Here is a 20,827-nt window from a genome sequence, read left to right as displayed (position 1 = left end):
GGTTTCACAATTCCATAGCAACCAGGCTATTTTCCTCCCAGTCTTCTTCCCGAAACCTCACAGGAACTCTGAAGAGAGATAACATCCAAAGAATGAAGCTAGGCACGCCCTCACCATCTATATTGAGAGGACTAAACCTTTTTGCAAATCCACACAACTTTGTAACATTAGCAGAAGGGATGAAAGGGCTTCTGGTGTCAGCCTAGAGGATCTCATCCTGGATAACTGTCTGTATTCGAGCTTGCTATGAGCAGGCAAACAAATGCTCTGTCACCAACCATCCTAACTGCTCACTCCATGAGAGCTCAGGCCTCTTCAGTAGCATTCCTCATACAAATGCCAATCCAAGACATCTGCAGGGCTGCAAGTTGGTCATCGATGCATACCTTTTCATCCCACTATGCCATCGCCCAACAGGCTCGAGACAACACCAGATTCGGAGGAGCAGTGTTAGAGTCAGCATGTCCATGAACTTCAAGCCCACCTCTTGAGGTACTGCTTGTGAGTCACCTAACATGGAATGGACATGAGCAAACACTCGAAGAAAAACGGTTACTAATCTTCCGTTACTGTTGTTCTTCTTCAAGATGTGTCCATTCCATGACCCACCCTCTACCCCTCTGTCAGCGTTGTCTGTCAAGAAGGAACTGAGAGAGTGCATGGCCCTCAGCACCCCTTCTACCACTACATGCGTGTGCGACTCCAGAGCGTGCTAGAGGTGGCCCAACAGATACCACTGAGGGAAAAATCTCCAGCAGCAGTGCACACAGTGCTCACACCCCTAATGTGGAATGGACATGAGCAACACATCTCGAAGAACAGTTATGGAACGTTAGTAACTGGGTTTTTTGTGTGCAAACGTGGGTTTGGTTTGTACAGTACATGAATGCATAAATTTTGCAGGCATAACTTAGGTGTCCATGTTTGTAAATCTGACTCTTTATATTTAGACTTACTCAGTAACATGCCTACCTTTTTGAATCTGCTACCTGTATATCCTAATACACAAGAAAAAAATAGTAAATAAATATGTCGTGGTTCAAAAGAGAAATACATACTTATTCACTCTAGATTTTTTTATAGCCTGATAGAGCTTTTAAAGTATAGGCTTATAAGAATGTCCACTGCATTGAATGCTTTAACTTTACCTGACAGTATGGTAAGTTACCCATCTTTGGAGATAGTTGGCACACGTCCCAGAATGCATTTTGCAATACAGAAAGAAAGTCAAAATCAAATTCCTATCATCACCTCTCAACAGAATGTTAATATGAAAGTGGATTGGCAGCCAGTTCCCAAACAATAAGATCAATGTTAGGTTGTAAAGACTTGATGTACATTTATAAACCTACAGCTGGAACATATAGTATTGTCAGTGGACCTGAAACCTGTGATGAACTACAAAGATGAACAACAGAAATGCACAACTTGTAAAACAAGCATCTACTTTCTGAAACCATAAAAATAAATTAAGAACATATTTGCATCAGTGTAATTTCTTTTTAGCTGAAATATCCATCAGAGAACGAAGAAATTTTGCTACTAAGATCCATTATAGACGTAAACCTGCCTAAGTTTTTGTCCCATGATTTACCACTTTTTGAGGTAAGAAGCTAAAGTAGTTTTAGTAATGCAATAAGATTTTTATAGATACTCATTGATGTAGTTAGCATAAAGCAAGGATGTCAAACAAATGGTCCAAGGAATACTTTAATCTTACCTATAAGCAATTGAAAATGTAGTCTTAACAGTTTCTCCCCAGGCAATGCATTATTCCTCTTTCTAGGAAATGCTGCTTCTGGTTTTAATAGTTTAGATTAATGTAAATTGCTAACACAATTTTCCAACTAAAAATAACAACATAATAATACTTTATAATGCCTTCTATTCAAGGATTTCAAAACACTTTACAAACAATCATGAGAGATAGGTAAGTAATAGTATTCCCATTTTTAGATGAGGAAATTCATTGTTTCACCCAAGATTTTAGTGTAATGAATAGAGAAAAGAGTCAAATAGATTCAGGGGCCCAGATTCTCTCCTGCCCTGAGTGGATCTTGGTGCAGGACTAGGTTGGGGGACACAACAAGTTAGCTGTAACCTTCTCAGGGTGGAGCTATTGTGCCCCTGTGTGCTAGAGGCTGTTCTAATTTACGCAAGCTGTCTGTGTTCCCTATGGGATTGCACAAGATGAATATTAGTGGAGTGCACAAGCATGTTTGTCTCTATCTGTGATGCGGCTAGACATAACCCCTGCACCAGCATGGGAGGCAGTTGGTGCAGGAGCAGGCTACAATGCTTTACACCAGCTTAGAGCTCCCCTGTGTTGTCGGTTTTCTCGTATGGCTAAAAGAGGAAAAGAGAATCTGAGCTAATGTATGGTGCTAAAGTGAGAGATGTCACACACGGACATGGATATTTGCATGCAATTATCAAAATACAGATGCAAATGTAATTTTCATCTGTTTGTGATAGGTGTATGTCATTTTGTAGGTGCATAGATTGCATTTTGTAGGTGCATTTTCAAATTTTGGCCCATAACACTTACTTTTGTATTATTTTAGAATGAATTAAAAGGACAGGAAGGATTTCAGGGTAGGGAATTCATGGATGAATGAAAGTGATAGAGCCATCTCTTTTAGGAATTTGAGGGCAACACTGGTAAACTGAGGCACAGAGAATATATATTTTTTTTCTTAAACTTCAGTTATTTAAATTATAAAATCCAATGGCACAGTACTAGAATATACAATGGAAAGGCAAGCAGAATGCTTTGGTTCCGATGATCAGGAGAGCAAGAAAAGAGATAGATGACTAATGGAGAGGAAATGTGGGGAAGTACATTTCAAAGAAGAGGAGCTATTCACCTTATGGGAAGCTTAATATCTCAAATTCTTCTCCTTGTAGGGAATGTGATTGTCTTTAAGTGGGAAAGCTTTCATCTTCTCTCCCAAGATCCAGCTGTGGTCAAGTGGGGAGGGAATACTGGTCACTGTCAGGTTTCAGAGTGGTAGCCGTGTTAGTTTGTATCAGCAAAAACAATGAGGAGTCCTTTTGGCACTTTAGATACTAACAGATTTATTTGGCCATAAGCTTTCATGGGCTAAAACCCACTTCAGCAGATACATGGAGTGGGAAATACAGTAGGGAGGTATAAATACACAGCATATGAAAAGATGGGAGTTGTGTTGCCAAGCAGGGGGTCAATACTAAGGAGCCAATACAATTAAGGTGGAAATGGGTTATTCACAACCGTTGACAAGAAGGGAAGAAAAAAATCACTTTTGTAGTGCTAATGAGTTCAATGTAATCAAGTTGCCCATTTCAAACAGTTGACAAGAAGGTGTGAGGGGGAAAATTAGTTTAGGTCTGAATAAAGACTGGGAGTGGATGGGTCACTACAAAAACTAATTTCCCCTGATGATACTCACACCTGGGTATAACATAAGAAGATTGTCATTTCTGAAATAATAGGTTGGAATCACTATGGATGTAATTTCACTAAGCATTGTAAGTTGACATTCTAGGAATGAAATTATTGCCTGCAGTATCTGTTTTTCCTTTGTCTCTTAAATATGTTCAACATCATTCTTGGTTTGTTTCAATAATACGAAGTACTAGAGGTAAAAATGTAGTATTGTTGCTTTTACATTAAAATGATTTAAATAATTCTCCACTAACTATGAGGTATTGAGAGAGAAACATAACTGCTTTCTCAACCTTCAAACTATAAATCATACCAAGTAGTTTAAGCCTGCTCTGATAAAAGCTAATGTTTGTCAGAGAGAAATATATGATTTCATAGAGCCAGTTTCCTTTCTGTTGACACTGTTAAATATGTGATGTGGAATGCATAAAATAGATAGTAGTAATGAGTTAGAACATCAAACCATTGGTTATGTATTTGTATTTGGAGCTGCATATTCTTCACATAATTCAAATGTTTTTACTGATTCAGTTGTTAGCAATGAATTGTGCTATTAACACTACTGTATCCGGGTGTTGTGATTTATACTATTTGAATCAAAGAGTATAAGTACATATTTATCTGTTTAGAGTCACAGGATAAAAGGAGTACATTCAAAGATTATATCCTGAATGTCTATGAAGATAAGATACACACATTGTAATTCATTCTTTGGCAGGGCATTACTTCAGATTTGTTTCCTGGTGTGAAGCTGCCAAAACCGGATTACAATGACTTACTAGAAGCAATCAAAATGAACTGTGATGCTATGAATTTGCAAATGACCGACATGTTTGCTGAGAAGATCTTACAGATATTTGAAATGATGATTGTCCGTCATGGTTTTATGATAGTGGGAGAACCATTCGGGGGAAAAACATGTGCCTATCGAGTTTTGGCAACAGCTTTGGGTGACTTGTGTGAGAAGGTAACTAAATATTTTTCCAGCTATTTTTGATCAAAACAGTTTGCAAAGTAAGCAAATGCTACAGCATATTCAATACTTATACAGGAAAGTGTTTGGTGGAACAGATGTACTTGTAAACGTGCAGTAAGGTAGTGACACATTTTTTGAAGGTCCGCAGTACTTACAGGAATGGGGATATGGAAGCAAAACTCCATGCCCTTGCCTACTTGGAGTTTCCTCCAAATTCTTCCTGAAGGTTGGGTGAATAGAGAATTGACCTCTTAGGAAAAATCAGGGGTCCAATAACATCTGTAGGGAAGCCCTGTGCCTACATGGAAGCCACTGGCTTCCTGGCAATATGGCTCCAATAGACACACATTATCAAGGATTCCTCATCTGGGAGGCAACCCCCTGAACCCTTCTTTAATGAGGGTTCCTCAGCATAGAGGAAGTGCACTGAAACAAGTTAATACAGTCTATGGCTGTAGTGATTTTCTTGATCTATTTTCACAAGATTGCCAGGTGAAGGTTTTATTACAAATATAAGGTAATACTTTAAATAGAGACGTAAAGCGTGTAAGTGTAAAGTGTAAAGCAAAACCAGGATCTGAACAAAATCCAGATCAGGATCCTAATTTTGCCAATAGTTCCTATGTTTGGAATGGATTGAAACAAAATCCCAGATCCATTCTGTTGCACGGCTTCTCTCCTCATTCATCACAAATGGGTAATGCCTCTCATGTGTGGAGTACAGCGGTACTCCATTGTTGTTACTGGAAGGATCAAGGACTAAGTCCACCCTTCAACTCTGGCACCAGAATTTCTGTTTCCAGTGGTGGAACAAATGAGCACTTCAGTTTCTCCCAACCACTTTGTTTTGTAACTTAATTTTTATTTGCTCTTATGTTGGAGCAACTTTGTTTCATCTTATAGCTGTTCTCTCCCTCTCTTGATATGAGCAATCGCCAGAACACCAAAGCTCTAACACTTAGGTTTCTCTGATGCAGCACCTCTTGAGCGGGCTCCCTCAAGCAGCCACCCCAAGCAGCAGAGGAGCCCTGCAAGCATTGAGCAACATCCAACAGATGCCACGGGCAACTTTTTAGGAGCTTCAGAGGGTGAGCTAGGCCCAGCTCCTAAGCTGCAGACCCTTGCTCTTCAAGGGCATAGGGCTTTGAGTCAGAACGGCATGCCAGGGACTTGACCCCCATCTGAAGCTATGATTCCACCATGGGAGTGCTAGACCAGGAGCAAGAGGGTTCTCTTCTCCATGGGAATGCCTTACAGCCTGCTCAAAGGTAAGTCTTGCAAATCCAGAGACTCCAGGTTCCAAAAAGACAAAAGAAAGTGTCTCCTTCATAAGGCAGCAATTGGTGAGAGACCCACATGAAGCTTTTTCTTGTGAAGTGCTCATTGAGAGTCTCCTCAGAGCATGAGAAAAGAGATCTCACCATGCCTGAACAGTCTTCATCTGCTTCTGTAAGCTGCAGCATTATTCTGAGCTTCCAGGTTAATTCTTCATCAAAGTTATCAAACCTTTCAACAAAAGTTGAAAGTTCAGCAAAGCAGTCAAGGTCTGTTCCACCCAGTCATCAGAAAGAGGTAGAAGGGAAGAACAAACATAATTCCAAGAACAAGCACAGGCATAGGTCACCATTCTGGTACCTACTAAAGCAGTGGTGGGCAAACTTTTTGACCCGAGCGCCACACCTGGGTGCGGAGTGCAGGAGAAGTTCAGGGTGCAGGCTCCGGCCCGGCGCCTCTTACCTTGAGCAGCTTTGGGGTGGCAGCGGTGCGCAGTGGGGCTAAGGCAGGGTCCCTGCCTGCCCTGGCCCCACGCCGCTCCCGGAAGCGGCTGGCAGTACATCCCTGCGGCCTCTGGGGGAGGGTGGACAGAGGTCTCTGCACGCTGCCCTCGCCTGAGGATACCTCCACCAAAGCTCCCATCGGCCACAGTTCCCCGTTCAAATTTTGTCCCTGTGGGTCCCGTGCTTCCAGGCGGTTTATGCTAGCCTCAGAGGCTCACTGTGACCCTCCATATAGCCTCTCTCTTTCTAGGCCCAGGGTTACAATCTACTGAGCCCTTTTCATCATTAGCCAGCAAGGAGGTTGGTGACAGAACTCCCAGAGTCTCTGGCCCCAGGGTTCATGACGATGTGGTGATATGTCCTGATTGTGCAACCTGGCTTTGTCAAGAATATGTCTTGATATTGGGCGATCATCTCAGTTACCTCTTTCTTCTGGGCTGTCGTTAGATCGGGAGACACCCTCACCTGTTCTCTGGGTGCAGGTCTTCTCGAACCACTGTGCACACATCTTGGGCATGCCAGGGTTTCAGAAAGTTGACATGGTATATCTGCTCTAGTTTTCAACGTTCCTGTTGTTGCACCTTGTAATTTACTTTCCCTACGGGTTCAGCTATTTCGTAGGGCCCTTGCCACGGGGTCAGCTTACTTTCAGTGGTGGGTACCAGTACGATTACTCAGTCGCCGGATTGAAACTGTTGAACCTTGGCTTGATGGTTGTAGTAGGTTTGCTGGGCCTCTTGGGCCTTCTCTAGGTGCTATGAGCTATGGGCTGTCCTGTCCTTCATCCGTAACACATGCTCTGTTACATTCTTCTCATCACTGTGTTCCTCCTCCCAAATCTCCTTGGCTACGTCCAGGATGCCTCGGAGGTTGTGTCCATACAACAGTTCAAAGGGGGAGAATCCTGTAGAAGCTTGGGGGACCTGACAGATGACAAACATGAGGTATGGTAGTAGGTTGTCCCAATCTTTCCCATCCTTGTTTACCACCTTTCTTATCATGGCCTTGAGGGTCCGGTTAAATCTTTCCACCAGACCATCGGTTTGTGAGTGGTAAACCGAGGTCTGCAGGATCTGGACATGGAGCAGGGAACACAGGTCCTTCATCAGCTTGGACATGAACGGTGTTCCCTGGTCTGAGAGGTTGTCTTTTGGTAGCCCTACCCAGGCAAAGATTGCCACTAGTTCTTTGGCAATGCTCTTGGAGGCTGAGTTTTGTAAGGGGACAGCTTCTGGGTACCTGGTTACATAGTCTAGGATGACAAGCACATACTGATGGTCTTGGGTCGTTTTCTCTAGCGGCCCCACAAGATCCATTCAAGCAGATAGCCATGGAACTTCGATGATTGGCAAGGGTACCAAAGGGGCTCTTAGATGTGGACGAGGGTTGTGCAATTGACATTCGAGGCAGGAGGCACAGTACCACTGGACTTCTTCATGTACCCCTGGCCAGAAGACCCTGCATAAGATTCGTGCCTGGGTTTTCTCCACCCCCAGGTGCCCTGCAAAAAGGTAACTGTGAGCGGGGTTTAATATTGCCTTCTGGTATTTCTAGGGTACTAGGAGCTGGTGTACCTCTTGCTCCTGCATTTGCATGACCTGGTATAGGAGGTCCCTCTTGATCACAAAATAAGGCCCTGGCCCCTAGACCTTTCCCTCTATAGGTACCCCGTCTATCTCAGCATTCTCGTACATTGGGTCTTCCACCAAGTCCCATCCAAAAGTCTCTCTCCCGGGGCTTATCAGCCCGAACTCTGAGGGATCTGTCTCTGCCCTCTCGGCCAGTTCCATGAGGTTGGGGTTGGAACCAGTCTCTGACCCCTCCTCCATCTCAGGGCCCTCCCATTTGGTTGCCCGTGTCCGTCAGTCTACACAGATGGCCCTCTGTCCCTGTAGCAGAAGGCCTTGGCCCCCCTTTTTTCTCTTGGTCTTCCTGCCTTTCCCTGGGACAGGGAATAGTTCCTGGGATATTTCTGTGAAAAATGGGAGGTGACATTCTGCCGTGGAAGCCTCCCAAAGTTCAGGGAGCTCCTCTCCCTCCAATCCCTCTGGTGGGAGCAAGTTTCCAAACCTGGGGAAATCTCTACCTACGAGTATGGGAGATTTGGGACTACCCCTGCTTTCACCCCGGTGACATTTCCCTGAATTTCAATTTTCACTGGTATGATGGGGTAGTAACTAACAGTCCTCTGGATACAGGTTACCCCTGTATGCTTAGTCTGCATTAACTGGCTGTTCTTCACTAGTTTACCCCAAGATTAGGGTGATAGCACTCCCCGAGTCTACGAGTACCATGGTTTCTACCCCATCCAAATTTACCTGCCTTGTATATTTATGTGGGTTGTCTGTGACCTCTACAAGATTGAGTAGGCTGCATGGGTCTGCCCAATCCTCCAGGTTACACTGCATGGGCTCTATGACACTGGGCTGCTATGTGCCCCACCTCCCAGCACCCGTAACACCTATAATTGCTTCTAGTCACTCCCCTATCACGTGAGTTAGGGGGGTTAGTCCCAGAGTCCCCCCACACTCAGGCCTTTCCCTTCCTTCTGGCTTCCTGGCTGGTTTTTGGCCTCCCTCTTCTTCCACCTAGGACTCCCTGGGGGTTTGGCCGCCCGACCCTCCAGGGTTGGGGTCCAGTGCTTGCTTCGTAAGGGGCCTTCCTTGGGTAGTTGGGTCAAATCCCTGGCTGTCATCCGTCTTTCCACCAATGTGATCATTTAGTCATAGGTGGATGGTTGTTCTGGCCTACACATTTGCAAAGATCTGGCGGCAGTCCCCTCATATAATGGTCCATGACCAAGGTCTCAAAAATCTCCTTCAGGCTGCATGCCTCGGGCCGTAACCACTTCCGAGTGAGGTGTATGAGGTTGAATAGTTGGGACCTCGGAGGTTTGTTCTCCTAGTATTTCTACTATTTCTCCTAGTATTTCCACTCATGGAACCTCTGGGCCCGTATCACTGCCATCATCTCTGATCATACTCAGATCTCTGCCCTCAGTCGGGAATAGTCAGCAGCATCCTCGGTGGGCAGATCAAAGTAAGCCTTCTGGGCCTCTCTGCACAAAAAAGGGGTGAGAATGCTGGCCTACTGCTCCTGGGGCCACCCCTCACACTGAACAGTCCTTTTGTCCAAGGGGCCTGTCTTCCCCTCCCAGGAGCCGTTTCTCTAGTCTCGGGTTGGGGGCGGGGGGACACGGGCCCGCCCTCTACTCCGGGTTCCGGCCCAGGGACTCTAGTGGCAGTCGCTTTAGGCAGCCGACTTTTCACCGCCAGACTTACTACACTTCCCTGGGCCACTTCCCCACAGCTCTCCCACCTCTCTCTCTTAACACTTTCTTCACCCTTATCTTAGGGCTCCCTTTTCAGTGGCTTGAGGGTGTCTTCATGACCGAGCCCTTCAGCCATACTTTCTTTCCTCAGGCTTCCTTTTCTTTCCCTGAGTGAGCCCTTTTACAGTATCAGAGGGGCCTTAATTAGAGTCAGGTGTTCACATTAGCTTAACGGCCTCACCTGACTCTTTGCAGGTTAATTGGAGTCACGTGTTCTCATTAGCCTAATAGCCTCAACTGACTCTTTGCAGGCTAATTGGAGTCATGTGTCCACTCTAGCCTGGAGCAGCCCCTGCGCTGGTCAGTCAGGGAACAGAAAACTGCTTATCCAGTGGCCAGTAGATCGGCCCTCGACTCCTTTTCTGTAGCCCTCCGGCTTGGAGGGAGGTGAGAGACTGCTGCTCCAGGTACTCCCTTGGCTGGGTCAGGCAACCCCCACTTCTTTGCTACCTGGTTGCTGGCTGGTGGAACCCTCCAACCCTCGGTTGCTGCTGCTCCTGCTGCAGCCCCTTGGGGGGGCCTGCTGGTCTGCTCTGCAGAAGAGGGGAGTGGGGGCCCCTGCCCCAACTGCTGCTATGGACACCACTACCACCTGAGAGGGGTCCTTCCTGCTTGGCCACCAGACTGCCTGCTGGGGCTGCTTTTGCTGTCTGGGAGCTGCTGGAGTCTCAAGAAGGGGACCGTCTGCTGCTGGGGGAGTGCGTAGAGCCTCTGCAGACCACTGTGGAGGGAGCCTTCAAGGACTGAGTAACTTTCAAACTGTACCCTTGTGGTGGGGGTCTTGACTGTGTTTGTGGGAACACAGGGAGTTTGGCGTGGAGCCTGCTCCTTGGTCCATCCGTGTGTCCCATCTAGGCCCCTCCACCACCATCGCTGCTCCCTCCATCACCCCCACTGGCTGCTTACCATCTGCCTCAGCTCCTGTCTGGGAGTCAGCTGCTTGCTTGGCTTGCCATGCCCTGTTTCCACCATTTGGGCCTGAAGCAGCAGCCAGCAACCATTGACTGTTTTGCAAGTGCACATGGGTGCATGTGCCCCCCCTCTTGGACTGACACCCCCTCTCCTTGCAGCCCTTTTGCCCCCATGTTTTGCCCCAGCCTCTCAGCAGCTTCAGTTTTTTTGCCTGCCCTGCCCTTTTCCCTCTGCAGTTTTGCTTGTTTGCCCCACCCCAGCCTCTGAAGCTAGCCCCTTGGTTTCCCTGTCCCACCTGGTTGTTCCTCACCCCCTGTGGTTCCCCCTGTCCTGATTAGCCCCTCACTCTATGCACCCATGCCCCCTCCCATGTGCTTGTGCCCCTCCCTTGTTTCAGTTTGAACCCGTCTCACTGCACCCCCAATGCTATTATAGCCCCCCCAGTGCAGCTAGAGGAGCTGGAATCCCATCCTGTGTTGGTGACTGAATTCCCCCAAGTCCTTGATAGCCCCCCCCATCCAGCCCCCTCTTCTGGCACCCTCCTCCCCTGCCTATAGCCTAGTGAGGAGGAGTGATCGACCTGCTTCCCCTTTCCCTACTCCCCTCTCCCTGGTGTTTCTCCTCCATCCCTGCTCATTATGGCAAGGGACAAGGCAGTTGAGACCCCTCGGGCAGGCCCCACTGACCCTCCTCCACCTGCCCCCCCTGTGGCTCCCACCTCAACCGCTGCTGCCAAACCACCTGCTACCGCCCCCGCTGGAGCACCAGCAGCGGTGGACAATGGGGTGAACTCCACTACTGCCGCCTCCCTTTTCCCCTCCGATTCTGGGGGGAGCCCCCCCAGCCGGTGCGAAAGGTCAGGGAGAAAAGAAGGGTAAGGGCCCTGCCAAAAAGGCTAGGCTCTCCATGGCAGGACTGCCCTGTCTGCCACGGCCTTGCCACCAGCCACAGCGTCCCTCCCTGTTGCTCTATCCACTAGCTCTGCGGGTGCCCCTCTCCTGGCCCCCAGGGCATATGCCTAGGTGGCGGTGGCTCCTCCGCCTGCTGCTACATCATCTCTCCCGGCCACTGCCTCTGCTACCATCTCTGGCGGCTGGGGCCCCTTCCCCACCTTGATGAGGAAGCACGGCATCTGTTGCCTCCAGCAGCCCACCTCGCCCCACATGGAGACCTACGTGCGGATGTTGGCAAGGGTGGTGGGGCCCAAAGCCGTCGTGGCAGCCTCCAAAATGTATGGGAAATTGGTCTTCTTCCTGGCGTCGGAGGCTGCCACCCAGGAGGTGGTGGAGAAGGGCCTGGCCATCACGGGGGGGTGTTCGTCCCCATGGAGCCACTGGACGACATGGGCGTCCAGTTGGTCCTGACCTCTGTCCCTCCATTTCTCCTTAATGGCAGCTTATTACCCGCTCTCTCTGCCCTGGGGAAACCACTGTCAGTTGTCAGCCCTCTCTCCCTGAGCTGCAAAGACCCAGCCCTCCGTCATGTCCTCTTGTTCTGCCAGCAGGTGCAGCATCAACTGCCGCCGGTGGCATGTGATGGAGAGGCGCTCGAGGGGTCCTTTCTGGTCCCCTACCAGGGGGCATACTACCGGGTGCATTACTCTATGAGGGAGGCCTGGTGCTACTGCTGCTGGGCGAGGGGGCACGTCGGGAGGGACTGCCCCTTAGCCCGGCACGGAGGAGCGTCTGGGACCCCCAAGCCCCATCATCTCTGGTGCCCCTGGCTGCCTGGCACCTGGAGCTACCCCCCTCCTTCCTAGTCCACCACTGCTTCTGCTTGGGCCCTACGGGTACCTCCCCAGCGCGCCCAGACAGCTGGGAGAGCCCCGCCTCCGCTGCATGCAGTCTGGCGGGGCCTATGGAGGAGGGTGGGGCGGGATTACCACCGGATGTGGGAGAGGGCCGGCCTCGGGGGAATCTTCCCTCCCTCATGCTGCCCCACCGCTACCTCCCCGTGTTTCCGTGCCATCGCCCTTGCCCCCTGACCCAACCCCTTCTGGCCAGCCCACAGATGATGCCATGGAGGGCTGAGTCCAAGTACAGGGGAAACAGGGCAAGTGGAAGGCTCGAGCTCTGCTCCTTTCATCTGATGCGGAGGCCCCCCAAAAGACCAGGAAGGGAGCCACCGACATCGAGCCTTCTGCCTTGCCCCTGGGTGCATCCCGTCTGCTAGAGCCGGCTGGGGATGACGTGGTGGCAATGGAGGGTAGTACTGCCACTCTTCCACAGTCCCTCCCTGGGGGGCCCCCGATGGAACCTCTCCTGCCCCCTTGCCACCTGAACTCCCTGCATGCTCCGAGGCATTCATGTTCCCCTGTCCCGAGAAGTTGGAACAGGAGGTCTTGGAGCTAGAGAGGCGGCTGGCCATCAAACCCGAGGATCCATCCCTATGCGGAGCATGCCGGGAGAAGTGAGAGGAGCTCTGGGCCCTCGAGGACCATCGGGTCCAGGGTGCCTTTGTTTGATTCCATGAGATGGATCATGGCTCTTGCTTCTTCTATGCCCTGGAGAAAAAAAGGGGGGCTGTCATAAATATGGCCTGGTGGTCGGGGACAGGTGGCAGGCAAACTCCCTCCCACCTGCGCTTCAGGCCACCGGTAGAGTGCGGTCCTGCTGCTCTATCTTGGCATTTACCTTTCTGTCATGCATTCGTCTCTGTCGGAGAACTGGCAAGGTTTAGAGGGCAGGGTGGTAGAGTGGCTCCGGAGAGGGGCAAGACTACTCCAGTGCTTCTCCCTCCGAGGGAGGGCACGGGTATCTGGTGTTTAATCAGCTAGTCTTGTCCATGCTCTGGCTCCAGCTCAACACCCTGGTCGCGGCCCTGGTTTTCCTGGCCAATCTCCGGAAGTTGGTTCTGGAGTTCTTCTGGCCAGGACTCTACTGGGTCACCTGCTCCTGGAGGAGGGAGGACAGGGCCTGCGCACTCAGGTCCATGTCTTCCACCTCCAGGCCCTGCAGAGGCTCCTTTATAATGCAGGTAGTCCAGCATGGAGCGTACTGGCGCACGCCTTCCTGCACCACTTCAGAGGGCTCCAATATGACTGGCAGCTCCTTTATCTCCATCTGAGGGGGCTTTCTCGAAACCTCTCTGGGCTGCCAGTCTTCTACCAGGAACTCCTCTGGACCTGGAAACTGGTTTCGGCCACCAGGTCAGTGGCGGCCACGGAGGAGACGGATCTCCTCATGAAGCCCCTGGTCACAACCCCCAGCTCCATGTGCAGGTGGCGGCGTCCCCCTTGGTGCGCCAGAGGTTGGTCCTGGCAGAGTTGGAGACCTCCTGGACTATGACCGGGGAAACTAGTTGGATCCCTTGATGCTCGCTCAGTGCATGGGGCTCTCCAGATCTTGTACTCCCCGGCGCGTACTTCAGGAGGTGAGGGCCGCTTTACCGCCCACCCACTTCCTGGATACCAACAGGACTTCTCTGCCGTACTCAACTGGCCTGGGTCTGTCACGCTATCTGTGATGAATAAGGACAGAAGCTATACAGCAGAATAAGAACTTTCTTATTTGATAATTTTCTTTCTGTTAGCAGCTTCTTTTCTCAACCATCTCACCCCGGTAGCTGGTAAATGACTGGAATACAAATTGAAAATTTTCTTGAAAGAGAGACTTACATGCATAATTGCCGTAAAGCTAGTCAATATAAATTTAAGTTGTGTTTTTAATGCTAATAAAAACTGTAATGTTTCTACATCTTTGGAAGAACTATTCTGATTGCGTTGAATTGATGATTTAATTGGTGAATTAGAAGGGAAGCTGCTAATAGAAAATTATTAGGTAAGGAATTTGTCATTCTGAAGTCCCGACCCAAACTTTGTAGCTTCGGCATTTTATTTTTATTTATTTATTCATTTTATTTATATATTTTTAATTTATTTATTATAATATCAGACAAGGATAGAATTGACCATACTATGTGGTTATAGTTAAATTCTAGAACTGACATCATATTTTGTTACTGTTTCATTTTTGATATTCTCATAGATATGATGAGTCAAGCCTCTTCAGAAATATAGTTTGTGTGCTCTTTTCTTTTGCTTAGAGCAGTGATCCCCAGACTGTGGGGTGGACCCCTCTAAGGGACATGGAGAAACTTTGGGAAGGTCTAGTGGGGCCTTGCTCTGCTCCCAAACCAGCTCTGACTCCAATCCTGTTCAGCCCCCAGTCCTGCTCTACCTCCAGGCCCAGCTCCACCTCCAGCCCAGATCTGTCCCCTATCCCACTTCACCTCACCCCCTGCTTTACTCCCAGCCCCAGCTCCACTCTGCCCCCTGATCTGCCCCCAGCCCAGTTCTGCTCTCATTCCCTCTCTAACCCCAGCCCAGCACTGCCTCTAGCCCCAGCTCCTTCTCCATCCCCAGTTCCACTCCCAGCTCTGCCTTCATCTCAAGCTCTGCTGCTGAGGAAGCCTTGGCTGTGCAGTAATGGGGCTGGGAGGGTGTGTGTGCAGACAGATTCTGTTAATGATAAGGGGACATGACTGGAAAAGTTTGAACAGCCAAAAGTTTGGCTTAGATGAATAACCTTATCTGACGTTCCTTAAAAGCCTGGGTTGACTGACTTACTACAGTTTTCCCCAACTCTCTCTTTGGGGAAATTTTAAAAAAGCATGTCATGGTTAAGTTATAATCCAATACAGACTGCTTGTCAGAATGGAGGAGTTATAATGTAAATCTTTTCAGAAGGAGTTGGCTTTCCTTTGAAACAGTATAATAAAAATTCCCACATTTTACAGTTCACAGAGGGAACATAACCAATGAAAGATGTCTTTTCCATAGGGGGAGGGCTGTTAAAACACTTAAACATGAATGAATGAATTCCTGACTCCTGATTCATAAAGATATCCTGAAATTGATACTGTTGTTCTGCTTTTGGAATGAGGAATAGCGTTCACTTCCAGAAAGAATTAAGACAGAATTTTTCCCCAGAGTAAGCATAGTGTGACACATGTTTTCTATATTATCAGGTTCTAGCGTGACTGTGCTCAGACAAACTGATGGGAGTTGTCACTTCTGGTTGCCATGCATTCCTATGGAACAGTGATTTCTTATCACTTCAGAACTATAAGATACATGTAGTGTAAAATGTTACATCATGTCAGAGACAGAAGAAAAGGATCAACTTCAGTTAACCAGAAATAAAATTAGAGCTCCTTATATGCTTTAAATAATAATAGTGCTTAGCCCTTACATAGTGATTTTCATCTGTACATCTCCAAATACTTTACAAAGGAGGGCATCATTATTCCCATTTTAGAGATGGGGAAACTGGGGCACAATGAGGTGAAGGGACTTGTCTAAGGCCACACAGTTTGTGTGGAAATAGAACCCAGATCATCTAACTCATAATCTAGTGCCACATTCTCTGGACGGTACTGCCATTCTTTACATTTCATTTATCAGGATACTGTTTAGTTACAAAATTAGATCTCCAGCTCCTTATGATACAGTTAGGGTATTTTTCTTTAAAACATTTTCAGATCATCTTTAAAGTTCAGTTTGCACAAATTAGTTCTTGTCCTTCTTGGCCCCAATACTAGGAGTTTTAAGATGTAATTATATAAAATAGGAGAAACCAAAATAAAATAGATGACACTATAAATTAAACTCTGTGTAAATTAAATACATTTTATTTTTGTATATCTAGGGGCTGATGGAGGAAAACAAGGTTCAGATCACTGTTATAAATCCCAAGTCTATAACCATGGGGCAGCTGTATGGACAATTTGATCCAGTCTCACATGAATGGTCAGATGGCATCCTGGCAGTGAGCTTTAGATCATTTGCTTCTTCCTTGGTATGCAAAAGATTAATGTATTTTGTAATCTATGTAAAAATAATTCTATGATAGACATACAATATTGATGTGTAGGGGCTTGATTGTGCCTTGTATGCACAACCTGTAATGAGTTGTAATGAGACAACTATTGCAACACACCTTTATGGCAGCTTAGTACACCTGAACAGTCAGACATGGCCCTGTGACCTCATTGGTCCCGCTGGAAGGAGCAATTTGTGTTCCCCTGACTGTAAGAACTGAGTGCAAGGACTGCAATTTGGCCTGGGTCTGCACATTCCTAGCAAGTACTTCTTGTGCTCCTTCTGTAGTACTCCTGTGGGAGGCTCCTTGTATCATTTCGCTTGATGCACACCTGTGTAACGACCAGGAGGAAACTGTTCCTGAAGTTTGCTGTTTAGGAATGTTAATAGATGTTGTATATGGTGATTTGTATTCCAAAGAATATTTAAGTCTTATACGTGGTATCCCTGCCCCTACACTACAGAAGTGAATGAGAGTGTTGCTATTGACTCAGTGGAAACAGCTTCATGATCTTTGCCTTGACTACAATGAGAGGGTGGATCTGGCACATGAAGAGCAGGTTACCTCAAGTATCTGCCCTATTAGATTCTGATCCTGTATAAACTTAAGCACATTAGTAACTTATTGAAGTTGATGGAACTACTCGCGTGAGTCAAGTTACACACGTGTAAGTGTTTGTGGAAGTGGCCCCTTTGTACTTCCCAATACTTCCCATAGAAAACACCCTGAATACTGCTGATGGTTATTTACACATGTTGTGTAGTATCTTACTACGGGCAGGATTCTGCACACTTAGTCATATTGAATATACTTTACTTTTCAAGTACACACAGGTATCAATGGGACTAAGACTGGGATCTTCTGACTCATGCTGAGTCTGAACATACTCTATTAGTAGTCCAATTGATTTCAAGATGCTGCTCATCATGAATAAAAATATCAGAATCTGGATCAGTTGAGGAATAATGTACTGTGCAGCCTGCGTAAGAGTAGCAGAATGTGGCCTACAGGTAGCAAGCTTTTAAGGACCACCATAGTATGTGTTTGTAAGCATTTTAAGACTAGATAATATTTATATGTTTTGTTCATTTTCCACAAATAAATTCTGAATGTAACAGCCTTGCTCTCAGCACATTTTCAGAGAAATATGATTTGTGGAAATATATTAGATCTTAAATATTCTTTCAAAATATTTTCTGTAAACCAGACACCAGACAGGAAATGGTTGATTTTTGATGGACCAGTAGATGCAGTATGGATTGAGAATATGAATACTGTGCTGGATGATAACAAGAAACTATGTCTCATGAGTGGAGAGATCATTCAGATGTCACAGCAAATGAGTCTTATTTTTGAACCAATGGATTTAGAAGTTGCTTCCCCTGCTACTGTAAGTACCCATTTTTGAAAGAGTGGTTATCAAATATAGTCTATTATTCTGAAGCTTTGTGGCAAGTTAATATTGTGAAGAAACTTCTTTTCCAATTTCTTTGCATTTACAATGTCCTGTGTGACAGTTTGTGTTCATGCAACTTTAAAAAACAAAAAACAAAAACATTTTGTAGTCATTACTCTTAACATTCTTTGTCATTATCAACAATTTATCTGAGATAAGTTATGTACGTCCCTTAAAGCATACCTAGAGCATTCAGGCCCCTTTGAATTTCTGACAAGGAAAAAGAAACAGCCATGAAGCAAATCTTTAAAATAACCACCAGGCAAATTCTGGTGAAACCAAAGATCAATAGACCTCTGGCTCACTATCTAACTGCACCTACCAGATGGAGAGCAGGGGAAGGTGTGAGCTTCCTTCTCAGGGCCAGTCTGCAAGTCCAATCAGCTGTAGCTCATATAATATTGGAAGCATAACAGGATATCTGGCATAATCAGGAACTTTGTTGATCTTTTATTCAATTTTAAGTCAATGAGAGGGCAGGCTGGGTACTACTAGTTGTTGACTTATGCTCTGCTGTAAATTGATTATTGTGGTCTAAATCAGTTGAAGAAGAGAATACTCCCATTTTCCCCACAAGGCCAGTCATTGGTGAAGTTGTGTTTGAATTTTTCCTCAGAGTTCACCAAAGCACACTCTGACAAGATGAAGGATATGTATGTATCTTTATGTTCAGCATAGTATAATTGTCTCCAATTTCTAATGACCTCAGAATCTGGATAGGACAACATTTAATATTATTTAAGGCTCTTTTTAGCAGGAAAAACTACAGCAGTCACACAAGGTAACAGATATCCTTTTATCTTTTTTTAATAGGTTTCTAGATGTGGCATGATCTACATGGAGCCTCACATGTTAGGCTGGAGACCACTGATGGTGTCTTGGCTAAATCGAATGCCACCTGGAGTCAGCTCTATGCATAAAGAATTTATAGTAGGCTTGTTTGACAGAATGGTTCCACTTACTATTGAGTTCATTAGAAAATGTGCAAAGGTAGGATAAAGAGTGCTTTTCTGAGAAGCAAAGCAAATTTGAGTACGTTAATTCAAAAGTGTCAAACAAGGAAATCATTTCAAAAGAACAGTATCAACTTACGTTTATTATTTTTAAATCATGTATATTAGGAATTCTGTCCTGTGAATGTTTTTTTTCATTTATATTTTTATTTTGCTCTAGTATATGTTTCTGGCGCACAAATCATAGAGGATTACTGTCATGTCTGTACTAAGTAATAAATAAATGTAAACTGGATTCTTTTCAGTTAGTTAAATACATGTGCCATAGAGAACATTTCTATTATTTCAGGAATTGTCTCCTACTTCAGACACAAACTTAGTTCGATCCTTGATGAATCTCATGGACTGCATGATGGATGAGTTTGCTGACGAGGCCAAAATTAAAGCCATGAGTGAACGTGATGTTTTCTCTTGGCTTGAGGTAGGCAACATTTATCTTTTTAACACATAGAATGGTAAGTCCCAAATTGGACTTCACAGCCAGGAATGGACCCATAAACAATAAAATTGACAATCTTTGGTCATCACAATAAACATCCTGTAAATTCTTCTGGGAAAAATTGTTACCTCCTTATTAGGTACTTTTTAAATTAACATACATTTTAGTCTTTCATGTCTGATTTACTGAAATAAATTGTTAATAAGTTTTATAGCATCTGGCTCTATACTTGGGACTGTGGCAAGCACACAGTCAGACTCCTTGTAGTAAGGGCAGGTAGATGGGGAGTTGCCAGACCTGCAGTTCCCATCCTTTGCCTTGTGTTGGGCCAGATTTAGGTTTTTAATGTGATCCCTGCACTGTACAATGGTCCACTTGATCCTCACCTCAACAAACCTCTTTGAGATGTTTTCATACCAATGATGATTTTGAATACATCTCCCAAACTTTGCTTTGAATTGAGATGTTTTCAGACCAATGATGATTTTGAATACATCTCCCAAATTTTGTTCTTTGCTTAGTCACACCAGAGGTTAACCAGAACCCTGGTATGATTTTCTGGCCAGCTAGCAGCAAGCTGAGATGGAAGCTTCTAGGACTGTTTGGTTGAGGTGAGCTGAATACTTCAGAAATAGAGCAGACCATGTGGAATGAAGGGTTAAACACTGATCAGGTGTATATAAAGCAGCAGGTAGCTTAGAGTGTATGGGAGACGAGTAGGAAGTGAATAAGTAGAAGGGCAGGAAAATGCAAGCCCAGGATCTGTGGCCTTGGAGGACTATCAAAAGCTGAGCTTTGCTTTCAGACATTAGCTTAATCTTGAATTCAAAGTTTGTGTTCAGAGCCTACCTTAAAGCAAAATCTGGGCTGTAACCTATGCCCCAGTTCAAAGCACATGTGAGCCTGGGCATAAGGGTTTTGTATGAAGACGGTTTGGGTGGGGTGGGGAGGGAAGTTGGCTACAACCTGGGTGTGAGACCAGGGTAAGCCTGCAGTGTAGACATAATTACATGTTTAGCTTTCTCTCCTCTCCTTGTAATTTCTTGGCTTTTAAAGCCAATTGTTACACATTTAGTGAGCAATTCACTTTCTCCCTTTTCTTTCGTTGGAACCAAAATTTTGAAGATTTAAACAGAAAGAAGTATATAAAATAACCTGGGGATCTTTCCTGGAATAGGACCATCTGCTGCACTTCTTTCTTCTGCTTTGGTGGTGGAGGTAGAGAAAGTATAACCTTGCAAGCGTTCTTTGGGATGAGTGGGCATAATACTCATATGGACAGTACAGACAGGAAACACCACCCTCAATCCCAAATCCTGCTAACAAACCTACATCACCACTATCTACCATAGTGTCTTTTCCATGCTTGTAGTACATTCTAAATATAACTGCAGGTTGATATTGTATTTATAAGTAGATAAGAACCTGTTCATATACTATTCAGTTCTGTGCTTCACTGTGCAGTGAATATTACTAATTCTCTACCTCCAAACACATGGATTGTACAGTAGCAATTTTGCAAGATACAAATTGTTTTGATTATGATGCTGGACACTATTAGTGAAGATTTTGGCACAAGGTCCTTCCTAGCCATAGAGGTTCATTTATTGCTTACACAGATGCAGTTGTTATAGTAGACAAATGGTAAAATCCTCAGCTGATATAAATCAACA

General features: G+C 45.9%; 1 protein-coding gene across 1 annotated transcript in view; it reads left to right on the top strand.

Moving 5' to 3' along the window:
• The window catches only part of DNAH7 (dynein axonemal heavy chain 7), a 308,475-nt gene that overhangs the window by 134,088 nt on the left and 153,560 nt on the right, over positions 1–20,827 (top strand). Inside the window, exons 28-33 of the mRNA XM_038420958.2 lie at positions 1,507–1,605; positions 4,146–4,394; positions 16,073–16,222; positions 17,454–17,636; positions 18,516–18,692; positions 19,005–19,136. Of these exons, the coding sequence (XP_038276886.1) occupies positions 1,507–1,605; positions 4,146–4,394; positions 16,073–16,222; positions 17,454–17,636; positions 18,516–18,692; positions 19,005–19,136 (990 nt within the window). The remainder of the gene's footprint in view (positions 1–1,506; positions 1,606–4,145; positions 4,395–16,072; positions 16,223–17,453; positions 17,637–18,515; positions 18,693–19,004; positions 19,137–20,827) is intronic.

This window comes from Dermochelys coriacea, chromosome 11 (assembly GCF_009764565.3).
Source record: "Dermochelys coriacea isolate rDerCor1 chromosome 11, rDerCor1.pri.v4, whole genome shotgun sequence".
Lineage (NCBI taxonomy): Eukaryota > Metazoa > Chordata > Testudines > Dermochelyidae > Dermochelys > Dermochelys coriacea.
Note: the sequence above shows the minus strand (reverse complement) of the source record. Positions and strands in the feature narration are given on the sequence as shown.